The 20,437-nt window shown below is 33.6% G+C and overlaps 1 protein-coding gene and 1 long non-coding RNA gene across 3 annotated transcripts; both read right to left on the bottom strand.

Moving 5' to 3' along the window:
• Window positions 1-2,261: 2,261 nt before the first annotated feature.
• LOC132623334 (uncharacterized) lies at window positions 2,262-6,716 on the bottom strand. Of its 2 annotated transcripts, none has more exons than XR_009576201.1 (2): window positions 6,485-6,716; window positions 2,262-2,698 (listed from the first exon to the last, which is right to left on the bottom strand). It is a non-coding gene; the product is annotated as an uncharacterized LOC132623334 (long non-coding RNA). The 2 variants fall into 2 exon arrangements; XR_009576202.1 differs by lacking the exon at window positions 6,485-6,716 and adding an exon at window positions 6,305-6,478.
• A 7,207-nt stretch (window positions 6,717-13,923) lies between these two features.
• On the bottom strand, window positions 13,924-20,032 carry LOC132625028 (alpha-dioxygenase PIOX-like). Its single transcript, XM_060339791.1, has 10 exons — window positions 19,871-20,032; window positions 19,058-19,321; window positions 17,436-17,585; window positions 16,879-17,012; window positions 16,577-16,790; window positions 16,040-16,185; window positions 15,726-15,953; window positions 15,381-15,583; window positions 14,688-14,931; window positions 13,924-14,335 (listed from the first exon to the last, which is right to left on the bottom strand). Exons 1-10 carry the CDS (start codon window positions 19,982-19,984, stop codon window positions 14,110-14,112), a joined length of 1,923 nt encoding a protein of 640 aa, XP_060195774.1. The 5' UTR covers window positions 19,985-20,032; the 3' UTR covers window positions 13,924-14,109.
• Between the last annotated feature and the right edge of the window lie 405 nt (window positions 20,033-20,437).

Here is a 20,437-nt window from a genome sequence, read left to right on the forward strand (position 1 = left end):
TATATAATTATAAAAGTCGAATATAATTTGTCGATTAAAACCAAAACCAACCCACATATTATCGATTTTAAAAATTTAAAATCACCAAATTAAATCCAAAAAAAATATCAATTTATTTAATCGGTTTGGATCAATTTAACCAAACCATCAACACTCCTACTTGTGAGTCCAATTCGCACATCCTCTGTTTTTTCAGATTTAATATATGCAAAGTGTAAAAAGAAATGTAGAGGATATGCCCTCTTTCCTCAACTTGATATGTAGGGAGATTTAATATACGGAAAAGGGTCAAAATTACCCCTGAACTTTGAAAAATAGTTCATCCATACCCTTCGTTATACTTTAGGGCCAATTATACCCTTACAGTTATACTATGGGATCAATTATACCCTTATGTCTAACGGCTGCCACGTGGCATCATCTCAGCCCTTCAAAATTATTTTACCCTCAAATAATTTTTTACCCACTAAAATAACTCAAAACGACCCGAATATTTTTTTCCAGCAAAAATAATGCGGAATTTTTTTTCCAGAAAAAATATAAAAATAATTCCGTATTATTTTTGCTGGAAAAAAAAATTCGGGTCGTTTTGAGTTATTTTAGTGGGTAAAAAGTTATTTGAGGGTAAAATAATTTTAAAGGGCTGAGATGATGCCACGTGGCAGCCGTTAGACATAAGGGTATAATTGACCCCATAGTATAACGGTAAGGGTATAATTGACCCTAAAGTATAACGAAAGGTATGAATGAACTATTTTTTAAAGTTCAGGAGTAATTTTGGCCCTTTTCCGTTTAATATATGCAAAGTGTAAAAAGAAATGTAGAGGATATGCCCTCTTTCCTCAACTTGATATGTAGGGGTATTGGTGTAATCTTCTCTATTGATCAACATACAACATACGCAGGATAATCCCACGGTGTAATCTTCTCTACTGATCATTGTACCTTTTTTCCTTCTTTTTTTTTTAAAAAAACATTAATTAAAGAAAAATATAACCCAAAAAAAACAAAGCAGCAAAAGTTTATCGTACGAGGCTGTCTTCCCATCAGTTGAAAAGGTAAAATCTAGGTGTTTCTAAATCATTAAGTCAATCAAGAACTGGGCAATAAAATTAACTGACTAAAGAATTACCAGAAAAAAAAGTTTGTCGACGAGAGTCATTCTCTGAACGACATCATGAAAATCTTTGTGAATGAAACTACGGAGAGGGGATAGCAACAAATTCTTGAGGGATGCCATAACCAACGACATGTTTATATATATTATGGAAATACCACTTGTAATATGGGGCTCTAAGCTTAATTTGGAGTACATATGGAGGAGACATCCTTTCTATATATAGAGATAACAGAAGCAGAAGGTACGATCCTACGATAGCTTTGACAATTCTAACAGTGTTAGCCAAACAAAGCAGTTCCACTTGAAATTTGCAAGGTTGGAAATCATACCCTACGTTGCAGAAAGGACCACAAGGAAAAAATTAAGATTTCAGACGGAAGAAAATGAAAGATTTGACACAAGAATTGGAAAAATTTCTGCTTGTTTATTTGCAATAAATAGTTTGTTTTGTTGGATTTTTTTGTGTAAAAAGAAAGGTGAAGTTAATGACTTTGTTTTGTTTTCTTGCTCCCAAAAATTTGCAATAAATAGTTTATGTACTAGTCTTGGCCTACTCTTTGCTTCCTGGATGGGTCCCATATGGATTAGACTTTGTGTCAATGCCAATGTAACTGGAATGTAAGAATTCTCTTTTATTGCTTGTGTATATCATATTGTTGGATGGCAGTCTATAATAGATTTCTTTATTTTTTTGGCAAGAGTACTAAATGATTCAAATTTGGGAGGTGAATTAAGTGAAGGCATAGGAAGCTTTGCTTTAGAGCCCGTATGGCTTAGCTTAAAAAAATTGCTTATAAGCTGATTTGATAAAAAAACAGCTTATAAGCAAAAAAAAAAAAGTTGGTGAGCCAGCTTATTTTTTTTTTAGCTTATTCTAAGCACTTTTTTAGATTATAAGCTTGTTTAACCTTAAAATTGGATAACAATTAAATTTGTACGCGGTTCAAAGGATATGCAGTTTAATTTAACACGGATGATTATAGAACAATGAATAACAATTATAAAGATAAGCAAGAACAGCCAAACCACGAATGAGCAGTGATGGATCCTCAAGAGTTACCAGCTAGGCAGCTCGGGCTCTCAGAACCGAGCTCGTATCACAATATTACACAGATCAACAATTGAAGAAGGCTTAAAGATATTTGAGGAACACTTAGAATCAGATTTGTATTGCTTAGAATGCTTGTGCGTGTAAAAAACAGACAAAAAATAAAGCGGTCCTCCTCTTTATATAGTAGGGAGTCCTAACCCTAGTACAAGTCTAAATAAGACACAAAATATTCAGTTATCTGATGAGCGAAATCGGCGCCGTCATATCCGGTTGATGGCGGATATTTCGGGCCCTCTTCTACCGTTGCTAACCGCCTCTTGTCCTACCTCGGTATTCGGCTCCAGCCCAGTTCCGTAGCTCGGGATTATCTGATCTCGATCCTGTCATGATTCCTTCCCGATCTCAACCCCGATCGGGATCTCTTCCGAGCCGGTAACAAATATCATAATCTTTAGTTCTTTCAATGGGGAATCGAGGGTTATTCCGCCCTCGATTTTGCCCGTATACAAAGCTGCTTTACCAAACGCCTAAAAAACCAAAAAACAGCTTATAAACTGGTTTGACCACTTATAAGCCAATCCAAACGGGCTCTTAGTCATACAAATGTTGGTGCCATCTTTATCTTTACGAATGCATCGATTTAACTTCATGAAATACACGTAGTGTATACCTCTTAATAATGTGTAATTACCAGGGAATTCTTGAAATAGAGTATATTTAAAAAAAAAAGCTGTAACATTTAGCCACAGTTAAACCGTAGCAAAGCGTAATTTTTTCCCCCCTGCACATCAAATTACTCACGGTTCTCTGTGTGGCAAATTTTGAGATTTGAATATAATTTATTTATCACCAACAATAATTAGCAACGGTCTAACCGTAGCTACCTATAAGTATAACCGTGGGTAACGGAATGTAACCACGGAGCGAACACCGTGGCTAACTTGGTCGCGACGCCTCTGTTGTGCACGGACCCAACCGTGGCTAACCTACCGTGGGTAACATGATGTAGCCACGGTTTTAGCTTAATATAGCCACAGTTTTGACCTTGGCTAAAAGGCGTGTTTTTTGTAGTGAAATTCCCATCGGTTTAAGATAATCAAGAATTAGGGAAGAAAAATAACTACGCAATTAATAAAGAATTAGTGTACCAGAAACAAAAAATTGTCGAGGTTCATTCTCTCAACGACAACAAGGAAATCTTTGTGAATGAAACTACGGAAAGGACATAGCAAGAGATTCTTAAGGGATGCTATAACAAAAGGCATTTTCTTCCTACTAGAAATAAACGGTATATCGCTTGTACTTATGGAGGCAAGCAACACCCTCTCTATGTATACAATATAGAAATAAGAGACAGGAGCAAAATGCAGAATAAAAATAAGGGTTAATTATACTAAATACCTTTTTTAAAACAAAATAAAACATGTATACCCCGTACACAGTGGCGGATCCAGGATTTTAATGTCGTGGGTGTTGGCGTTCCTTTACCTTAAAGTTGCTACCGCTCATAAAATAGAAGTGCAAAATTATTTGAACACAATAATAGAAAAACTAACGAAGAACATTAAGAAAAAGTGAAGAACATTAAGAAAAGAAGTGGAAAAAAAAAAGTAAAATAAAGAATATAAATATTTTGGAGAAAAAGAAGGAAAATTCAGCTGGAACAACTAAGAAACATGATATTTTTTAAGTTATTTAAGGAAAAGTCAAGGAAGAAAAAAAGAAGGGAGCTCTTAAAATTTTGTGGTCACTGGAAATCGAATCTACATCCTCAGCTAACCCTGCAATTTCAATTAAGTAAATAAAAACATAGTTCGCGTTCGAGTTAATGGGTGCTCGAGCACCGTATCACAACACGTGGGTCCTCCCCTGCCCCTATACTATTGAAATCCTACATTTATACTCCTATGGGGTATATCTGTTACTAAGAATATTAAAATCTAATTATTACAAAGTAAATTAAAAGTATAAAGAAGAAGTTTTTATGTGTTTATGTTTATGAAATTTAAAGAAGAAGACAAATATTTTTGTTGAATATCTTTAGTAACACATTTGATTAAAAAAGAAAATAAGTATTTTTTTAAAACATGTATCTTTCGAAACTTATAAATAAGAAATGAACTCAAATTACTTAATAAGATATACTGACTATTAGCAATAACTTTCTTACACTTTAAATATGCAATTTGTTTGTACTTTTATTAATTATAATATTTTACTTATTCTTATAGGAATTTATATTTTCTTATTTTAGTTTGTTTATTTATTCTTCGGCTCTAAAATTATCTTAAAATTACACTAAAAAGACATTTTTATAATTCTAATTTGTATTTTAATATACTTAGTCTCGGATATATCTCACTAGGGGTGTAAGTGTAGAATTTCTATAGTATAGGAGGTATTTGATTTTAAAATATAGGGGTATATTTAAAATTAAGTCATAGTACATGAGTATTCAGAGTAATTGACCTTAAAATAAATAACACATGTAATAACACCTTTTTTTTTTTTAATAATAACACGTTGAATAAGAGCTTTGATTATTCTAATACTAGTGAAATTGTCTGCGCTTCGCGCGGTCATACAGTACAATAATAAACTTATAAAATGACCATTTTAAAACTTATGGTCCTGAAATAGCTCATGCAATAAAATACCCAATAGACATTAAATACCAATCTCGCTTGAAAAATCTTTACCTCATCCTTTGTATTCGCAAGATAAAAGTACTTCTTCCATAAAAGTGAAAGCTTGAAATAGTTAAGTTATATCTGATCTTTAGGCCTCCGCATTTCATAGGAAAATAAAATCATATGGCCTATACTAATATTGACAATTAGAATAAAAAAGACAATAAGAAATTTTCTGTAGATTTTCAAGCATCAATACCATGACTATACATATGGCACTCTCACTAATGTTAAAATTTGAAAGATCAAGTGATTCACCATTACCAAAAAATTGTAATGAAACACGTCTTCTCTATCTAATTTAGATACCAAATATACAAAAAATATTGCAATAAATCCTAAAAATAAAATAAAATCTCGTCTAAGCTGTTGCAATTATTTTAAAAATTGATACGGGAACGTAACACACTAATGCCTCATGCACCTTTAAACTCTGATGTTTTAACCGGTAATTAGCTCCTATATAACTTGATCACCAATTTACTTAGCTTCTCAAAACAAAATAATTTGGCATAACATCTTTTAAAAATTGAGTACTTCCAACAAATACACTGCAAGCACAGAACAATTCAATTAATTAGATTGTGAAAGCCACTTTTAAAGCACTATGGTAAACTATATAATAATGCACAAATCGGAACCCCATTATTAGCTAGTGTCCAAAATACGTATAATACGTGCATATACACTATTTCTCGTTAACTTGTTCTTGATACAAATCAACACCACTACTATCTCGATTCTTCAAATGGGACCTCTCCGTATTTAAATTAGAGGAAAAATGATCTATAATTTTTTCAAACTACAATCACAAGAACAATTGATGTAGAATCGGCATCCATAAGCTCGATCAGCTCCCTTCAAATTCTAGATTATTGCACTTACAATCCAAAGAAAATTAACATTAAACTATATACAGGTAAAATTCTATCATATAAAATGAAAAGAGTAAGTAATTCCTAAAGTAATTATTTCAAATTTCCTGTGACATCTTCTTAATTAACTTCCTTTATCTTGTCACATTTTAAACTTTTTAAAATTAAATTCAGTTTAGTAATCAATTCAAATAAGGGAGAAATGTCGTGTATCAAATCGTGCTAACACGATATCTAAATTCAATTAGCTCAATCCAACAAATTCTGAAGTAGATGAAAATCTTCAAGTACGTGAGAAATAATACCAGATACCTACATCTTTTCCGGACAAAGTAAAGGTATGATCAATAAGTAGCAAAATATTTCATAAAGAAATGACTCGCCGTAAATCACCAGAGTAGGATGAAAATTTCAGTAACAGTGCCAATATGATGCAAAAAAAAATAAAAAATCACATGATCGGTTACCTGTATCTGGTGCAGAGAGGAGGTGCAAAAGAGAAAAAATAGAACACACCTTTGTAGTAGTACAAACATAGAAAACAATAAAGAATTTAAATTTAACTCACAATTTAACCTTTAGATTGGATGCCAAAATATGAATACCATGTATTCATTTAGCAATCTTGACAAACCACAATCTTGATGAACCGATAAAAGATGTAGCATAAATAATATAACGGAAGGATATTTGTAAAGTACTCTTGCAAGCAAATAGATAAATTATAGTACTAACATTTGAAGTTTACCTTGCAATAAATAGTAATGGTAGCCATGACTCACTTGAACGTATTGGAAGCTTATTATGTTCTAGAATTTGAATAAGAAAATCTGGTGAATGATGGAGTTTGTAGGGATTCTTTTATATATCCTCCATTAAAATGGGTTATGGAAGGTTGTGTCATTCATTCCATTAATGTGTAATATGAAAAGGTTAGCCAAAAATTTGACAAACTCATAACCGCATTTTAGCCCCACTTATTAGATTAGAAGCAATGTCACGTAAGTTACGACTATTTCTTAAATATGAGAATTGAATAGGAAAGATAGTTGTGAGGACTCGTTTAAAAATAAATGTGACTATTTTCATTTTTCTTTACAACTTTTCGCTGCCTTCGTAATTTTCATTGCCTTTCTTTATTGCAATGAGTAGTAATGGTAGTCATTTATTTTTTAAATATGACAATCAATTTGGAAAGATAAAAAGGAGACTTCCACACTGTGAGTTGTGACTACCCGTTCATAAACAATTGTGACTGTTCATTTTCCTTTACAACTTCATTGCCTTCATATTTTTTCATTGTCTTTCTTTATTACAATAAATATTAAAGAATGAAAAAAAAGAGAAAAAAGGAGAAAAAAGATAAATACGAATGGTGGCCATAGAGAGATGTCACATCACTTTGTCTATGCATAACTTTATATTACATATAGATTGCCAGCCAACCACGAGAAATTTGAAAGGTGGGAAATCATAGCGTACACGTTGAGAAAAGGACCACTACAATATATATGAGCCTGTTTGGATGGGCTTAAAAAAGCAGTTTATAAGCTAAGTTAAATGGGCTCAATTATTTTTTGAGTTTATTTTAAACACAAAATGACTTATAAGCTGGTCAACCAAACACTCAAAAAAGCTGAAAACAGTAATATGGATGACAACATCAAATATGACTAGAAGAAAATATTTACATTTAGACGTGTTTAGATAGTTTGTAATATATATAAAGTGGAATTGTCCCACATTAGAAGGAAAAAATTGTTTGAATCATTTATATATTTGGTATTATTAGATTTTAATTAAAATCTGAATTTAAATGGACATGTATGTTCATAAAATAAGATGACTATTTAGAATAGTCACTTTGCTAACTCTATAATTAAGATCTTCTTTCGCGATTAAGAAAAATCTGCAAGTATAATACGAGCTTTGTTGTATTTTTAAGGAAATTACTTATATTTTTTCCAATTTGTATACGAGCAAAAGTTGATTATTCTCGATTATATTTTCCTATTTTTTCTGAAACTCTTAAAGAGATATTATGTGTGAGTGGTGGTTGTCTAATGAAATCTCTACAAGCAGCAACGACTAATTTTGGTGGCCCACTGCTATTAAAAGGTTAGGCGAATATTTTCCTGATTGAAGTAAAATTGGAGAAGATACGTTGGTCCTCTGTTTTCTTTCTCCTTCCACCGGCTTCAAGAATTGAAGCAAAAATGCTTCCTTAAATAGTGTATAAGAATTGGAAGCAACGACTTACACGAAATATTTTAAAATTCCGGATAAACAGTTTAAAATTGTGTAACTTGGAGAGGAAGAATAATAAAACGTAGAAATGATATCATGTCGTGTGACTTTGTGCAGTTTCTAGTTATTGAGTCAGGGGCCGAGCCAGTGTACTACTTACGGATTTAGCAGAACTCAATGATTTTGGTTCATAATTTGTATTTGTGTTAAAAAAAATCATTTGATAAGTACTATAATCTAGTGAAAAGGGGCAAATTTGAAATGTTGGTGTAATTTTCACCGAATTGCTCTGCCCTGTAAACAGGGGACTGGTGGTTGCCAAAGGCTACAAGGAAAATGTTTCCAACAACAAAAGCAGCAGTGGATAAAGTAGCAGTAATTTGATTGTCACTGATTTGTTCAAAATAAAGTAGGCAAAAGCGATGTTTGAGATGAATTGTATAGATCCTAAAGCTGCTAGAAGTGATTGAGCAGCATATCCAAATGAAATGAAATTGAGACAATTCCCTATTGCAAAGAACAGAATACCAACTCAACAATACTATTACTGACGCACAAGAAAAAGAAATCCATTCTTCAGTCAACATTTCACAAGATTTATGTCAACAATACGCAACTTCAGCAAAATATGAAACAGGGAGAAAACAGGCAGCAACAGTGAGTCTTTTTTATTTTTTTATTTTTTTTAACCCCTTCCCCAGGAGCTCCCCATTGCTCCCTTGGTGACTCGAACTTGCAATCTTCAGGTTGTAAGTGAAGGGGCTTAGCATCTGAGCAAACTACTCTTGTCCAACAGTGAGTCTTTTTTCTTGTGGGTTGCGTTTGGTTCGTTTCACAAAATGGGTGGGCTTATTTTTTAAAGCCACGTGATAATTTTTAAATTAAAAAAAAAATAAAGGGCAAATAATTTTTTAATTCGATAAATGGGTGGGCAGATGTGCTCTATTTTCTAGACGGCGAGGGTATATGTGAGCCAATTTTTTAACGAGGGGTATATTAGCTCTAAATCGCAAAATTGAGGGGTATATTTGCCCTCTTCCGAGTAATCTATTTAGAATTCTGTGGTCTAGAACCATCAACTAAAATTCTGCCTGCTCCTCTTTACCTAAGCAATAGACTAAACTAATTGTCACGACCCAGCTAGGGGCCGCGACGGGTACCCGGGACTAACCACCGAGCACCACTCGTAATATTACCTCTTAGATTCATTCAATAATCATTTATTGATTTCATGCTCAAGTTATAATAAAAACTCATTTCCATTTAGAGACAAAACGTTTTATACACATGAGCCCTTAGGCTAGCAAAACAATATATGGGTATTTATACATTTACACAAAAACCGCACCATGCGACCACATGACCCACATTGAGTATCTACGAGCCTCTAAGAGATGAAATCTACAATTGTACACAAAATAAGCATCATAGGCACCTCCGGGACAATGGAGTGCCTTCAGTCAGCTAGTGGCCTCTAAGAATCTGGAGCAAGGTCTCCTCCCTGTCTACCTGTGGGCATGAACACAGCGTCCAAGGAAAAAGGACGTCAGTACGAATATTGTACTGAGCATGTAAGGCAGGAATTAAATAAACAAACATAATGGAAAGATCATGCGTCATGAGACAAGGACATAACCTGCACAAGTGTCATAGGTAAATGCATTACTTACTTATATCACATTTTATACAATCATAGTATACATATTATCTCATCCCATACATCATCGCGTACATCGTCATATACATCATCACATCATAATCTGTGTCGTCACCCGCGTCCGGGTAACCCTCATGTGCCGCCCACTAGTGGTGATCGTGCCCGGCCCTCTAGGCGCGGTGTAAACATAGCAGCCCGCATTAGCGGTGACATGCCCGGCCATATAGGCACGGTGGAAATCTTATCATCACAACATCATGTTATCATTATTTATTATCTTATCATCATAGCATACATTAGCATTAGGAGCATACATTAGGCTTTAAGACAACCACACTATGTCGGGGTGACGTAAGGTCGTGAACCCCCGAGTGTATTATGGACCTTTATGAGTATCATGCCTCGCCTTGAAGGAAGTAAAACATAAGGCGAGTGTTAACAATAATAGCATCATTAGCATTGTAGGAACATCGTGTCATAGTTTATCGAATCTCTATAGTCTAGCTCATTATCATCATTATCATGCTCATATGTGACTCCATATATAGAAGGACTCATAAACTTCATCTTATAGGAGGATTATGGAAAACTTGAAGGACTCATGCCTTTTGGAAGAAGAGTTAAGCCTCACATACCTTTCTCGTTTAAGCAATCTAGCGTTCACTTATTCTCTTTCAATGTCGCGCCTCTACCTTCAAAAGAGGATTCGTACTAACATTAGTCAACCAACCATAAGAACGCACTACTAATTCTAGAGAAAATTGGGCAGCACTTCCTTTGTTTGTACTACTTTTCCCGTATTTTATATCAACTCCCAACATCTACAACACAACTCACAATATCGCAAGCAACAATCATCATTCATATACTTTAGGCAAAATCCACCATTTCTCTCCAATTTCTTCACATTTATGGTTATAGGTTCGCTATCGTATTTTCCCACGTATCACACTTACCTCATGGTCTACAAGTTATTTGTAACGTATTCATATTCACATCACCCTAACATTCATGATTCAATTCAACTACTATTCAAACATGACACTATTCACTCTTGAATGACCCATTTGCTATGCTTCTCTACAAGTCGAGTACCTTAACCTTCCAATACCTTAAACAACATGTAATGGTCATGAAACTTACCTTGGATGATGGTTGAACAAGCCTTGAGTGAAGTTTTCCCTTCTAGCACCAAAACCCTATCTCCTCCCTTTTGGGTTTTCTTGAATTAGATGCACTTGGGTTAGGTTTCATACACTTGGGTTCATGGATTTGGTGTTATTGATCATGGATTTCCCTTGAGTTCTCTTGTGGATGAGTGTTAGAGAAGGTTCTAGAGGTTTTCTTGACCAAAAATGAAGGAAAAATATGATTTTGGGCGAGTTGGGTATATTTAAAGTGGTCCAGAAAATTCTGGACCGTCACGACATGCGGCACGCTTTGCGAGACGCAAAGCATGACATGCGGAACGCATCTTGGGTCGCAAAGCTTGCCAGCTGACCAACTCTCACTGGCACACTTTGAGGTTGAACTGCGGAACCGCATGTCGTACATGCGAGCCGCATGTTGTGTCGCAAAGTGTGTCAGAGAGTGATATTTCGCCCCAAAATAGTCTGTCGTAGAATGGCCATAACTTTTGATCCCGATATGCTGTGAGGGCCCACGACCTATGGTTGGAAAGATATTTCAATTATCTACAACTTTTATCCGGTGGTGTTTTTCCCAAATTCCAACTTTATAGTAGCGTTTTGGTCCCTCCAAACCAGATCACCCGAAAATGGTTCCTTAACTCACCCCTTTTGGATGGCCTATGCCCATACTTGGCTTATGGGTCCTTCTTGAAACTTACTTGACACTTCATTACCAATATAAGTGACATTATAATTCTTCTCCAGTATGTCATTAAGACATCATTAATTCGATACTCGTAACTGCCCTTCGTCAGTCAATTCACTGTGCACGAACGAAAATTTTCCGGGGTGTAACACTAATATACCATCCGTTTCAATTTATGGTATCTTACTTACTATTGGAGAGATAAATAATTTTTTTAACATGAGTTTTTCAACTACTTTCTTAATATTTTGAATTGTTAACTATTATGACTTATAGTATTTTTATATAGTTTTCAAATATGTAAATTTTATTTCAAAATTAATTGAAGATTCTATGTTTGAATTCAAATTATCGGCGAGTCAATTTGAGCATGCAACATGGAATGGAGAAGAATTCTGCAGTAGAACAAGACCATTTGCCAAAAAAGAAGTTAAAATTGGTGATCAAGATTGAAGAAGTTGAAAGAACAAGAAAAGATGGACATAAAATTGGGAACATGTTCGAATTTATGGATGCGATCACTACAAAAAAAGGGGGTAATTTGTGGAGGTTGAAAGTTGCAATTCGCGGAGGTTTTAGCCTCTTCTAGCAACTAGCGGAGGCTAAAACCTCTGCGAATTGCAACTTTCAACCTCCGCAAATTACCCATTTGTTTGGTAGTGGATTAGAGCCACATTAGTGTGACCGGATGTACATCCAGAAGCTTATTGAGGTAATAAATGGATGAAGGCCTAGAGTGGTTAGCGGTGGGCATGATGCCGTATATCCTCGCGATTTCGGTATTATGAAATTTGGTATATATTTTTTAAAAAATTGAGATTCGGTATTTATAAAAAAAAATCAAAATATCGAATACCGTACCGAAGTATGTAACTAGTTACATATACAATTCATATATATTAATACAAACAAATATATAAACTAGTGTTAGTACAAAATTAATAGTTTAGTTATTGAAACGCTGACTACTCCATCTTGATTGAAATGTCCTTTTTGTGTAAATAGATTAATGAAGGGAATTGCTTGTAATCCTTTCTTTTGAATATTTCTACATGTATAAGATATTAGTAAAATATAATTGGGGAGCTTCTTGAAAAGTCGAAGTCATAATTCTTTATCATATGAGTATATGTAAGTTGATGTCGAACAAACAATGGTTACCGATCTATCGTACCGCAAAACACCGAAACCGAACTTAAAAATATCGAACCATACCGAATTAATTTGGTATGGTAATGGTATATCATTTTTAAAAATCGTAAACCGAACTTACCGAATCGAAATTTTCGATACCGTACCATTTCCACCCCGAATAGTGATTGTATCCATTGGTCCTTGCCAGGGCCCATTGATACTCGGAACGAACTTTTATTGGAGATTCTAAGAAGGAAAATCCCTACTTTCTATTGAATTGATCAGAGCGAAATAGTCTTGTTTAATCGGTTCATTGATTTCTTCACACGCAAAATCCTAATCTGGGATATCAGATTAAGGATGAAGAAGTATCATCCATCCCACCACTTGATTAATGAGCTAAAACAAATTTACTTCCTCACAATCATTCTAGCTGAATAATCTGGGCTTGTGAATCATGATTTACGGAAATGGCTCTCTGGGGCTACTGTTCATGATTCGGTTCGGTTCGATCAAATGATTAAAATGGGCCACAAAAATCATTATTTGATTTTAATAAAGGTTAATTTATTGTTGCAATTTGCACGATTACCCTTATTCGGGGTGGTCTTTAATTTTTGGCCCTCAAATTGCTGGTCTTTAATTTTGTCCTTCGCATAAAACTCCTGGATTAGGGGTTCAAACCCTGCGCAGTCAAATTTTTTTAAAAAAAGTTCGCAAGACAGAGTTAGCCTGCAAAACTCTACCTTAAGGCGGAGCTTCAAGCTTTAGCTTAAGGCAAAGTTTGACTGCAAACTCTAACTTATCAAGCAGAGTTTGACTGCAAACTCTACTTAAGGCAGATTTTTTTTTTTTCACACATAAGATAAACTCTACCTTAAGGCAGAGTTTTGCCTTCAGGCATAAGACGATTTTACTAGGCTGAAATTTTGCAAAACTCTGCCTTAAAGCCTAACTTTTGCTCGAATAGGCCTAATTTTGCTATGAAACTCTGCTTTGCGATTTTTTTTTTTTAATCTTTGACTGAGCCGGAGTTCGAACCCCAAACATCAGGATATTAGGCGAAGGACAAAAATTAAAGAATAGTAATTTGAGGGGAGAAAATTAAAGACCATTGCCTTTGAAGGGCAATCCGTGCAAGAAAATGAATTTGTTGTTCATAAATAAAATTAGAATTGTCTACCAACTCCAATCATTGTAATTTCTGTTCGATTCAGTTAAATTTTAATACTTTTTTTAAGACGTCAAATAGGAGGATTAATCTTACAAAGTTTCCTACTTGGTACATAAAAATATTGAACTTCATTATAAAGTAAAAATGCAATTCTCTTATTAAGAAACAGTAGTTAAAGATGAATATCATTAATATTACAAACTGAAACAATTATGTAAACTGTCTCAACAATAGAACAAGGAACCTTAAACTTGTAGGCAAACATTAATAGTCAAACACACTATTTTGGATATTTCAACTTCGTTAAGTATAAATGAGGGGTCTATTATTGAGGAACACGAAAGTAGAGTGGAATAGGATTGTGAGGTTCTGGAGAAGAGTCCCACACTGAAAAGGCGCTATTGGAGTTCATCCATTTTTCAGTCATTTCAGGGTAATGTCGATCTAACACATCTTTCAAGCTTTCAGTTGTATTCACCCATTTGAGTCCTTTCTTCGTATATGTCTCCTCGTTGTAATTGCTGGTGAAAAATCTATCTGCCTCTAGCCTCCTGCGGTTTTTCAAATCAACTTTCTATTAGTAATTTTATATATAAATCATAATACGTACTATATGGAGTAATTTTGACCAATCTGACTAGATATTTTGATAAAGCAATAAACGAACCAGCACAACAAAACGAGTTACAAATAAATGGAGTAATTTTGTCATTTTTTGTATTCCCTCCATTTCAATTTGTTAGTCTTAATACTTTTTATGTTGTTTCTAAATATGTAAATTCTTTTTTAAAAAAAAATGAATTGCTATGCCTGAATTCACACCGATTATTAGTTAATTATTCACCCTTTTTTCACTCTTTCTTCGAATCAAGCTATATAAATTGAAATAGAGGGATTACTAACCTTGATGCCATGAGAAGAAATATGAAAAAGGCAGTTTCAGAGATGGCGAAACCCTTAATCTTTTTCTCCGCTGACATTCCTACTAACAAATCTAATTCTTCTACATCATCACCATATACTTCACGAAGTGTTTTAATCGCTTCCTCATCATCAGTCAAATCTTCCCATTTGGAGATGGGAATTTGCAGCATCCTCCTGCGAAATTCATTGTACCTAGCAACACTTCTTTCTCTATCCCTATAAACTGTCATCCAAACATAATAATCAATTAACCGTATGGACTAACATTAGAATATCTAATTTACTGGTATTATATATATATATATATATATATATATAAAATAACATTTCAATGAAACATAATAGAAAGAAGTTTTTTGGATTGTCATTGCTAAAAATATGGATTGTAAATATTTTTACATGGTAGAAATTTTATTTGCTAATGTTGAATTTATAGAGTGAAAAAATGTTGAGGTGACAACGTATCTGGTATAATTCGATGCAAAAACTAGATATTTTGATCATTTGTATTTTCAAAAATTCGTATATAGTAACTTAAGTTAACGTAACGAATATAATTATATAACTTTATTGTTATAGCGGATAAAGTTAATTAATCATACTTGAAATTGACATTATTTTTATTCTAATATTTGTATAAAATGAACTAATATTAGTATAAAATTAACTCACTTTCTAGAGCTGCAAGGTCAATAGGATCTGGCCTGTCAGTTCCATCAAAGTCTTGGGCAATAAGATCCCTCATCCATATTGGATAATTCCAAAGCTCAAGAGCTCCACATGCTTGGTGGCCCATTGAAACCATTTGCTTAGTAAACCCGATTCTTGATAAGTTCTCTCCTCCTTTGCCCCCAATTAAATCTTTCATTGGGATCCTATAATTTCATGACAATTAGTAATCTCACTTTGTACAGTTAATTGTGATTATTATTAGGTGATTTCATAGTATAGAAAGTATTCACAATGTTACTGTGTAAAAGTTAATATCAAGAAGATTTTATAGACAAAAAGGCTTACTCATTGGTCAAAGGCAGAGATTTGTTTGGTCCAGGTGTTGCATCTACACTCCTTAGCTGAAGTTTATCAGGTAGAAGTTGATGCATCCGATACACACTTACAAATTCCTCTGTCAAGGAATAGGGCACTCCATGATTCTCAGGTTTCTTCAATCCCACATAACCACCCAAAATGGAACCTCCAAAGTGCCCAAATGTATCCTTAAATTTTTTTCCTAGTAAACCATACCTGCAATATGAAATATTTAGTCACACAACAACCTAATAAATGAGTCGCGTGATAAATAAAAATAACTAGTGAATGAAAGTATTAACCAATTGGTTCGCATTGCGGCTTGCATTGTCTCGGTTTTGAGAAGCTCAACGGTCCAATCTATGGTGTGAACTTTTGCAATGACAGCAGAAGTCACCAATCTTGCATGACGATACAAGTCCTCATCCTCCAATTTTGGATATTCTTTCTACAACAATACAGATCAAGTAATTATAAAAAGGTTAGAAAACACATGACAAATTAAATGCCCAATGAAAACATACATAATTGTTAACGTGATGGGTTTAGGTTCACTATATTTTAACATGTTGTGCTAGGTAATAAATCATATTTATTATCCAATTTTTTATTTACAATTAGCTATAATTATCTTTATGTAATCCAACAGTGTATTTTTTTACACCGATAGTGTATAATACTAAAACTCTATTCGGGCACGAATTTAATAAATTTGCTACTGATTTATCTGAATAAATTTGGCTTAGATCCTGTATATGCGTTAAAATCCTCATTGAAAAAATAGCAACTATAGAAGTATAAAATCTCGGATCCGCCTTTGAGTCTAATATGATTAGTACCTTCAAAGCATCACAAACAACATTATGCTCTTGAACAAAGAGCGCCTGCAGTGCCAAAAGTCCTGCCCAAGTGTTGCGAACATCACCAGTAATGATTTTTCCATTTTCATCTTGTTCGAGGTGCCCATCTGCTGATAGTTTCAACTTACCGTCTTCAAAAGTTCTTACCTTCTTCAAAACATCTGCGGTGCTCCCATAAATAGCACTTCCATCCCTTCATGTACAAATACGAATAACGTAACATCTAAATACATGCATGTATGTGTGTGTATATATATATATATATGAGCAAGAAATCTTACCACCAAGGGGTACGCATATTTAAGTGACCGATTTTGATTTCGTACAAGCCCGTGGGAGTTTCCTTGGACTTGTAAAACTTGAAGGACTTGAGTGGACAATTACTTGCAACTTCTTTTGGTGCACTAAGTTCAATCTGTGCACAAAATTTACCGTACCAAGAAAATACACCACGAATTAATTTTCCAAATTAAATGAAAAACACAATTTTTTTGGGTACAAAAATCTATGACAAGGGTGTTGCCGAAACTTTCTTGTTTCCTTTCCAATAATATACAGAGTATATCGCTAAGGTTTTTTTTGCGCGTTATACATCATTTGCTCTTAGGTCATAATACGGAAGTTTTACTATATTTTTTGTTTAAGCTAATTAAATAGGACTTTTTTGCAATAAAAATATAAAAGAGAAATACAAAAAGGGACCTAACTTCATTTTTGATATCGAATTTTACTTTTTTGGTTTTACAAAGATAAAAATAGAAATGATATTCTCGATTTAGAATAGGAAAAGATTATCATTAGTAAATTGCTTCGAGAACAGGCCTATAAATAGCAGTACCTGCTTAGTGTCTTCCAAGTGATCGACCCAATCATGAATCATAAACTGTATCCAGGAGGCAGCGATCATATTGAATTGTTTTCCTGTGTCCACGAAATTTTTCCGGGCTAGCAGCTTTGTTGCCACTACCATTGGATCTGGCTTCTTTAACTGCATTTCATTTTTTGATCAAAAAAAGAAAAAAAAAAAAAAAAAAAAAAAACGGAAGGTGAAAGCCAGTTTGAAAAACACAACATTCATTAAAATTAGATCTCTTGATTTTGCCTTCACAAGAAAATTAAGGGTGTCAAATGGGCATGTTGAGTTGTATTTGTGCGGGTCAAAATGAGTTGAGTTAATAAATAGGCTTGCTTGGGTTGAAACGGGTTGAGCTAAAAAGAGGGTCATAACTCAACCCGCCAATTTTTACTAAATTTTAATTTCTTTATTTGTTATTTGATAACTAAGTACCTTATAAAACTATTCTTTTTCTTATGGCTATTTATAACATATCAAATAAAAATATCTTTTCGAAACTATTTTTACAAGGTCTCTATGGAATAATTTGGGCTACATATCAGTACATTCTAGGGTATACATCAGCAATCAATTATTAGATGGGCTGAAATGAATTGGCTAAAATTGACCGAGCAAATAAATGCGCAGGTCAACTTGAACCCGTTAGGTGGATCATGGGCTAATAATCTAATTTTGTCATCCCAAAAAAAGCTATAATATCCAACTTTGAATTACAAAGCATGAAACATCCCAGCTAATACTATATATGATACGTAGTTCAGTGCTATGATATCGATTTTAATGCAGTGATCACGTCATGTATGTGGCCTGTTGTGGATGTTCTATTACAGCTTTTGAGTGCACCGTGCACAGCAATGAAAACAGGAGTACCAATTACCCATACCAGTGAAACATAATTTCATTTTTATCAAGGAAAGAGCAACCTCGCGTGTTTGCATGCACCCTTGCTATCATATGTGCTGATGAATAATTTTATATATATAGCCCTATAGAGTTCAACTCTATACAATACTGACACTACAAGAAAAAATATATGTGGCAATAATTATTTTTTTGTTACCATAGATTGATTATTGTTGCAAAAAGTACTTTTAGCAACAAAAAAAATATTTTGTTGCATGAACTTTTCCCATTGGCTTTTATTGCAACAACATGCAACAACTTTTTTTTTTGTTGCCAAAATTACTTTTTGCAACAATAATTAATACTATGACAACAAAATTAAATTTTTTGGCAACAAAAAAATCATTTGCCAACAATAAAACTAAGTTGTTGCCAAATATAAAACTTTTTGTTGCGATATCTATATTTTCTTGTAGTGTGACATCATAATATAATTTTTATATCATTAAATTACCTAAAAGTATAATATATATATATATATATATATAAAAGCATTGTCCATAAGAAGTGAGATTACATAGTACTACTACTATATATATATATATATATATATATATATATATATATATATATATATATATATATATATATTAAAATACACTGATTGCTAGTGTAAAAAATACTAACACCATCATAGTATATGTTGACTTAATTATAATTTATAATCCCATTAAACAAATGGCCAATAAGCAGTCATATACCTTGTTATGCTGATCAACAGGGAGCATATTCCTGCCAAAGAAAGAAAATTCAGTGCCTACTCCTTCATTGAAGGGATCATTGTATTTACCATCAGCAGTTCTATAAGGGTAATCTAACGGATTTGATCTAACGCCGGTAGGTGTTCTACCAACGTTGATCAAATTGTATTCCTGATGAAGGCGCCGTCGCGCTCCAAGATAAAGTAGCCCAAAGAACACCGGTAGCCGGTGCCACAGATTCCGTTTATCAACGAAATGAACAATCTGCATGCATGTCGTCACAGTTAAGACTAAAAAAAAAAAAAAAAAAAAGAATGTAAAAGTTGGAAAATATTTCTATAGGAGAAGAAAATGAATCAAAAGAGTATGAAGTAATTATGGTAAGCTTTGAGGATCTAGAATCAAATCTTATGATTTTATCTAGAATCTTCCTTTCAATGGACGAATACGACAAAAACAACATACCCTGTATAATCTCACACGTAGAGTCTGGGGAGATTAGTGTACGCAGGTAAAAAGACTATTCCGATAGACCCTCAGCTCAAAGGACGCATCTCTCATAAAAAGTTACTTCAATAATTGAAGTATAACACTTTTTTAAAAGAATATAACCATTGAAAATGAAAGAGTGGTTTCAACAAACCAAATACTATATGACATATGCTTACTGCAACAGCAACAATAAATTTATCATAGGAGGGGTTTTCCAGCAGTTCTAAAGGTAGAATCTAGTTTTAATCTAGTTTTTCTGAAGCAGTAAGGCATTAAGGAAATTTTAGAATTAAGGCAGAAAATAACTAAGTAAAAAACTACCAGAAACAAAAGTTTGTCGACGAGAGTCATTCTGTCAACGACCCCATGAAAATCTTTGTGGATGAAACCACGAAGAGGGGAGAACAAGAGATTCTTGAGCATAGACAAACTCATGTGTTTCCTACTTTATACGAGAAATATCACTTGTAATATGATGTTGTATGCTTAATTTGGAGTACATATGTTGGCCACATCCTCTCTATATATAGAGATAAATAACAGAAGTACAAGCTGGTACGATTCTACAAAACAAAGTATCATGTTGGATATGGTTTGACAATTCTAATGTATAGCCAAATGAAGCAAATCCACTTGAAATTTGCAAATACTCCCTCCGTCCCAATTTATGTGATATAGTTTGACTAGGCACGAAATTTAAGAAATAAAGAAGACTTTTGAATCTTGTGGTCTAAAATAAGCCAAAGATATTTGTGTGGTTATAGCTCATCTCGTAAGGCGTAAAAGTTAAAGTTTAAAGTTAAATTGTTGTCAAATAAGAAAATTTATCATTCTTTTTTATACAAACTAAAAAGAAAAGTGTTTTACATAAATTAGGACAACGATAGT

Source organism: Lycium barbarum, chromosome 12, assembly GCF_019175385.1.
Source record: "Lycium barbarum isolate Lr01 chromosome 12, ASM1917538v2, whole genome shotgun sequence".
NCBI classification, from domain to species: Eukaryota; Viridiplantae; Streptophyta; class Magnoliopsida; order Solanales; family Solanaceae; genus Lycium; species Lycium barbarum.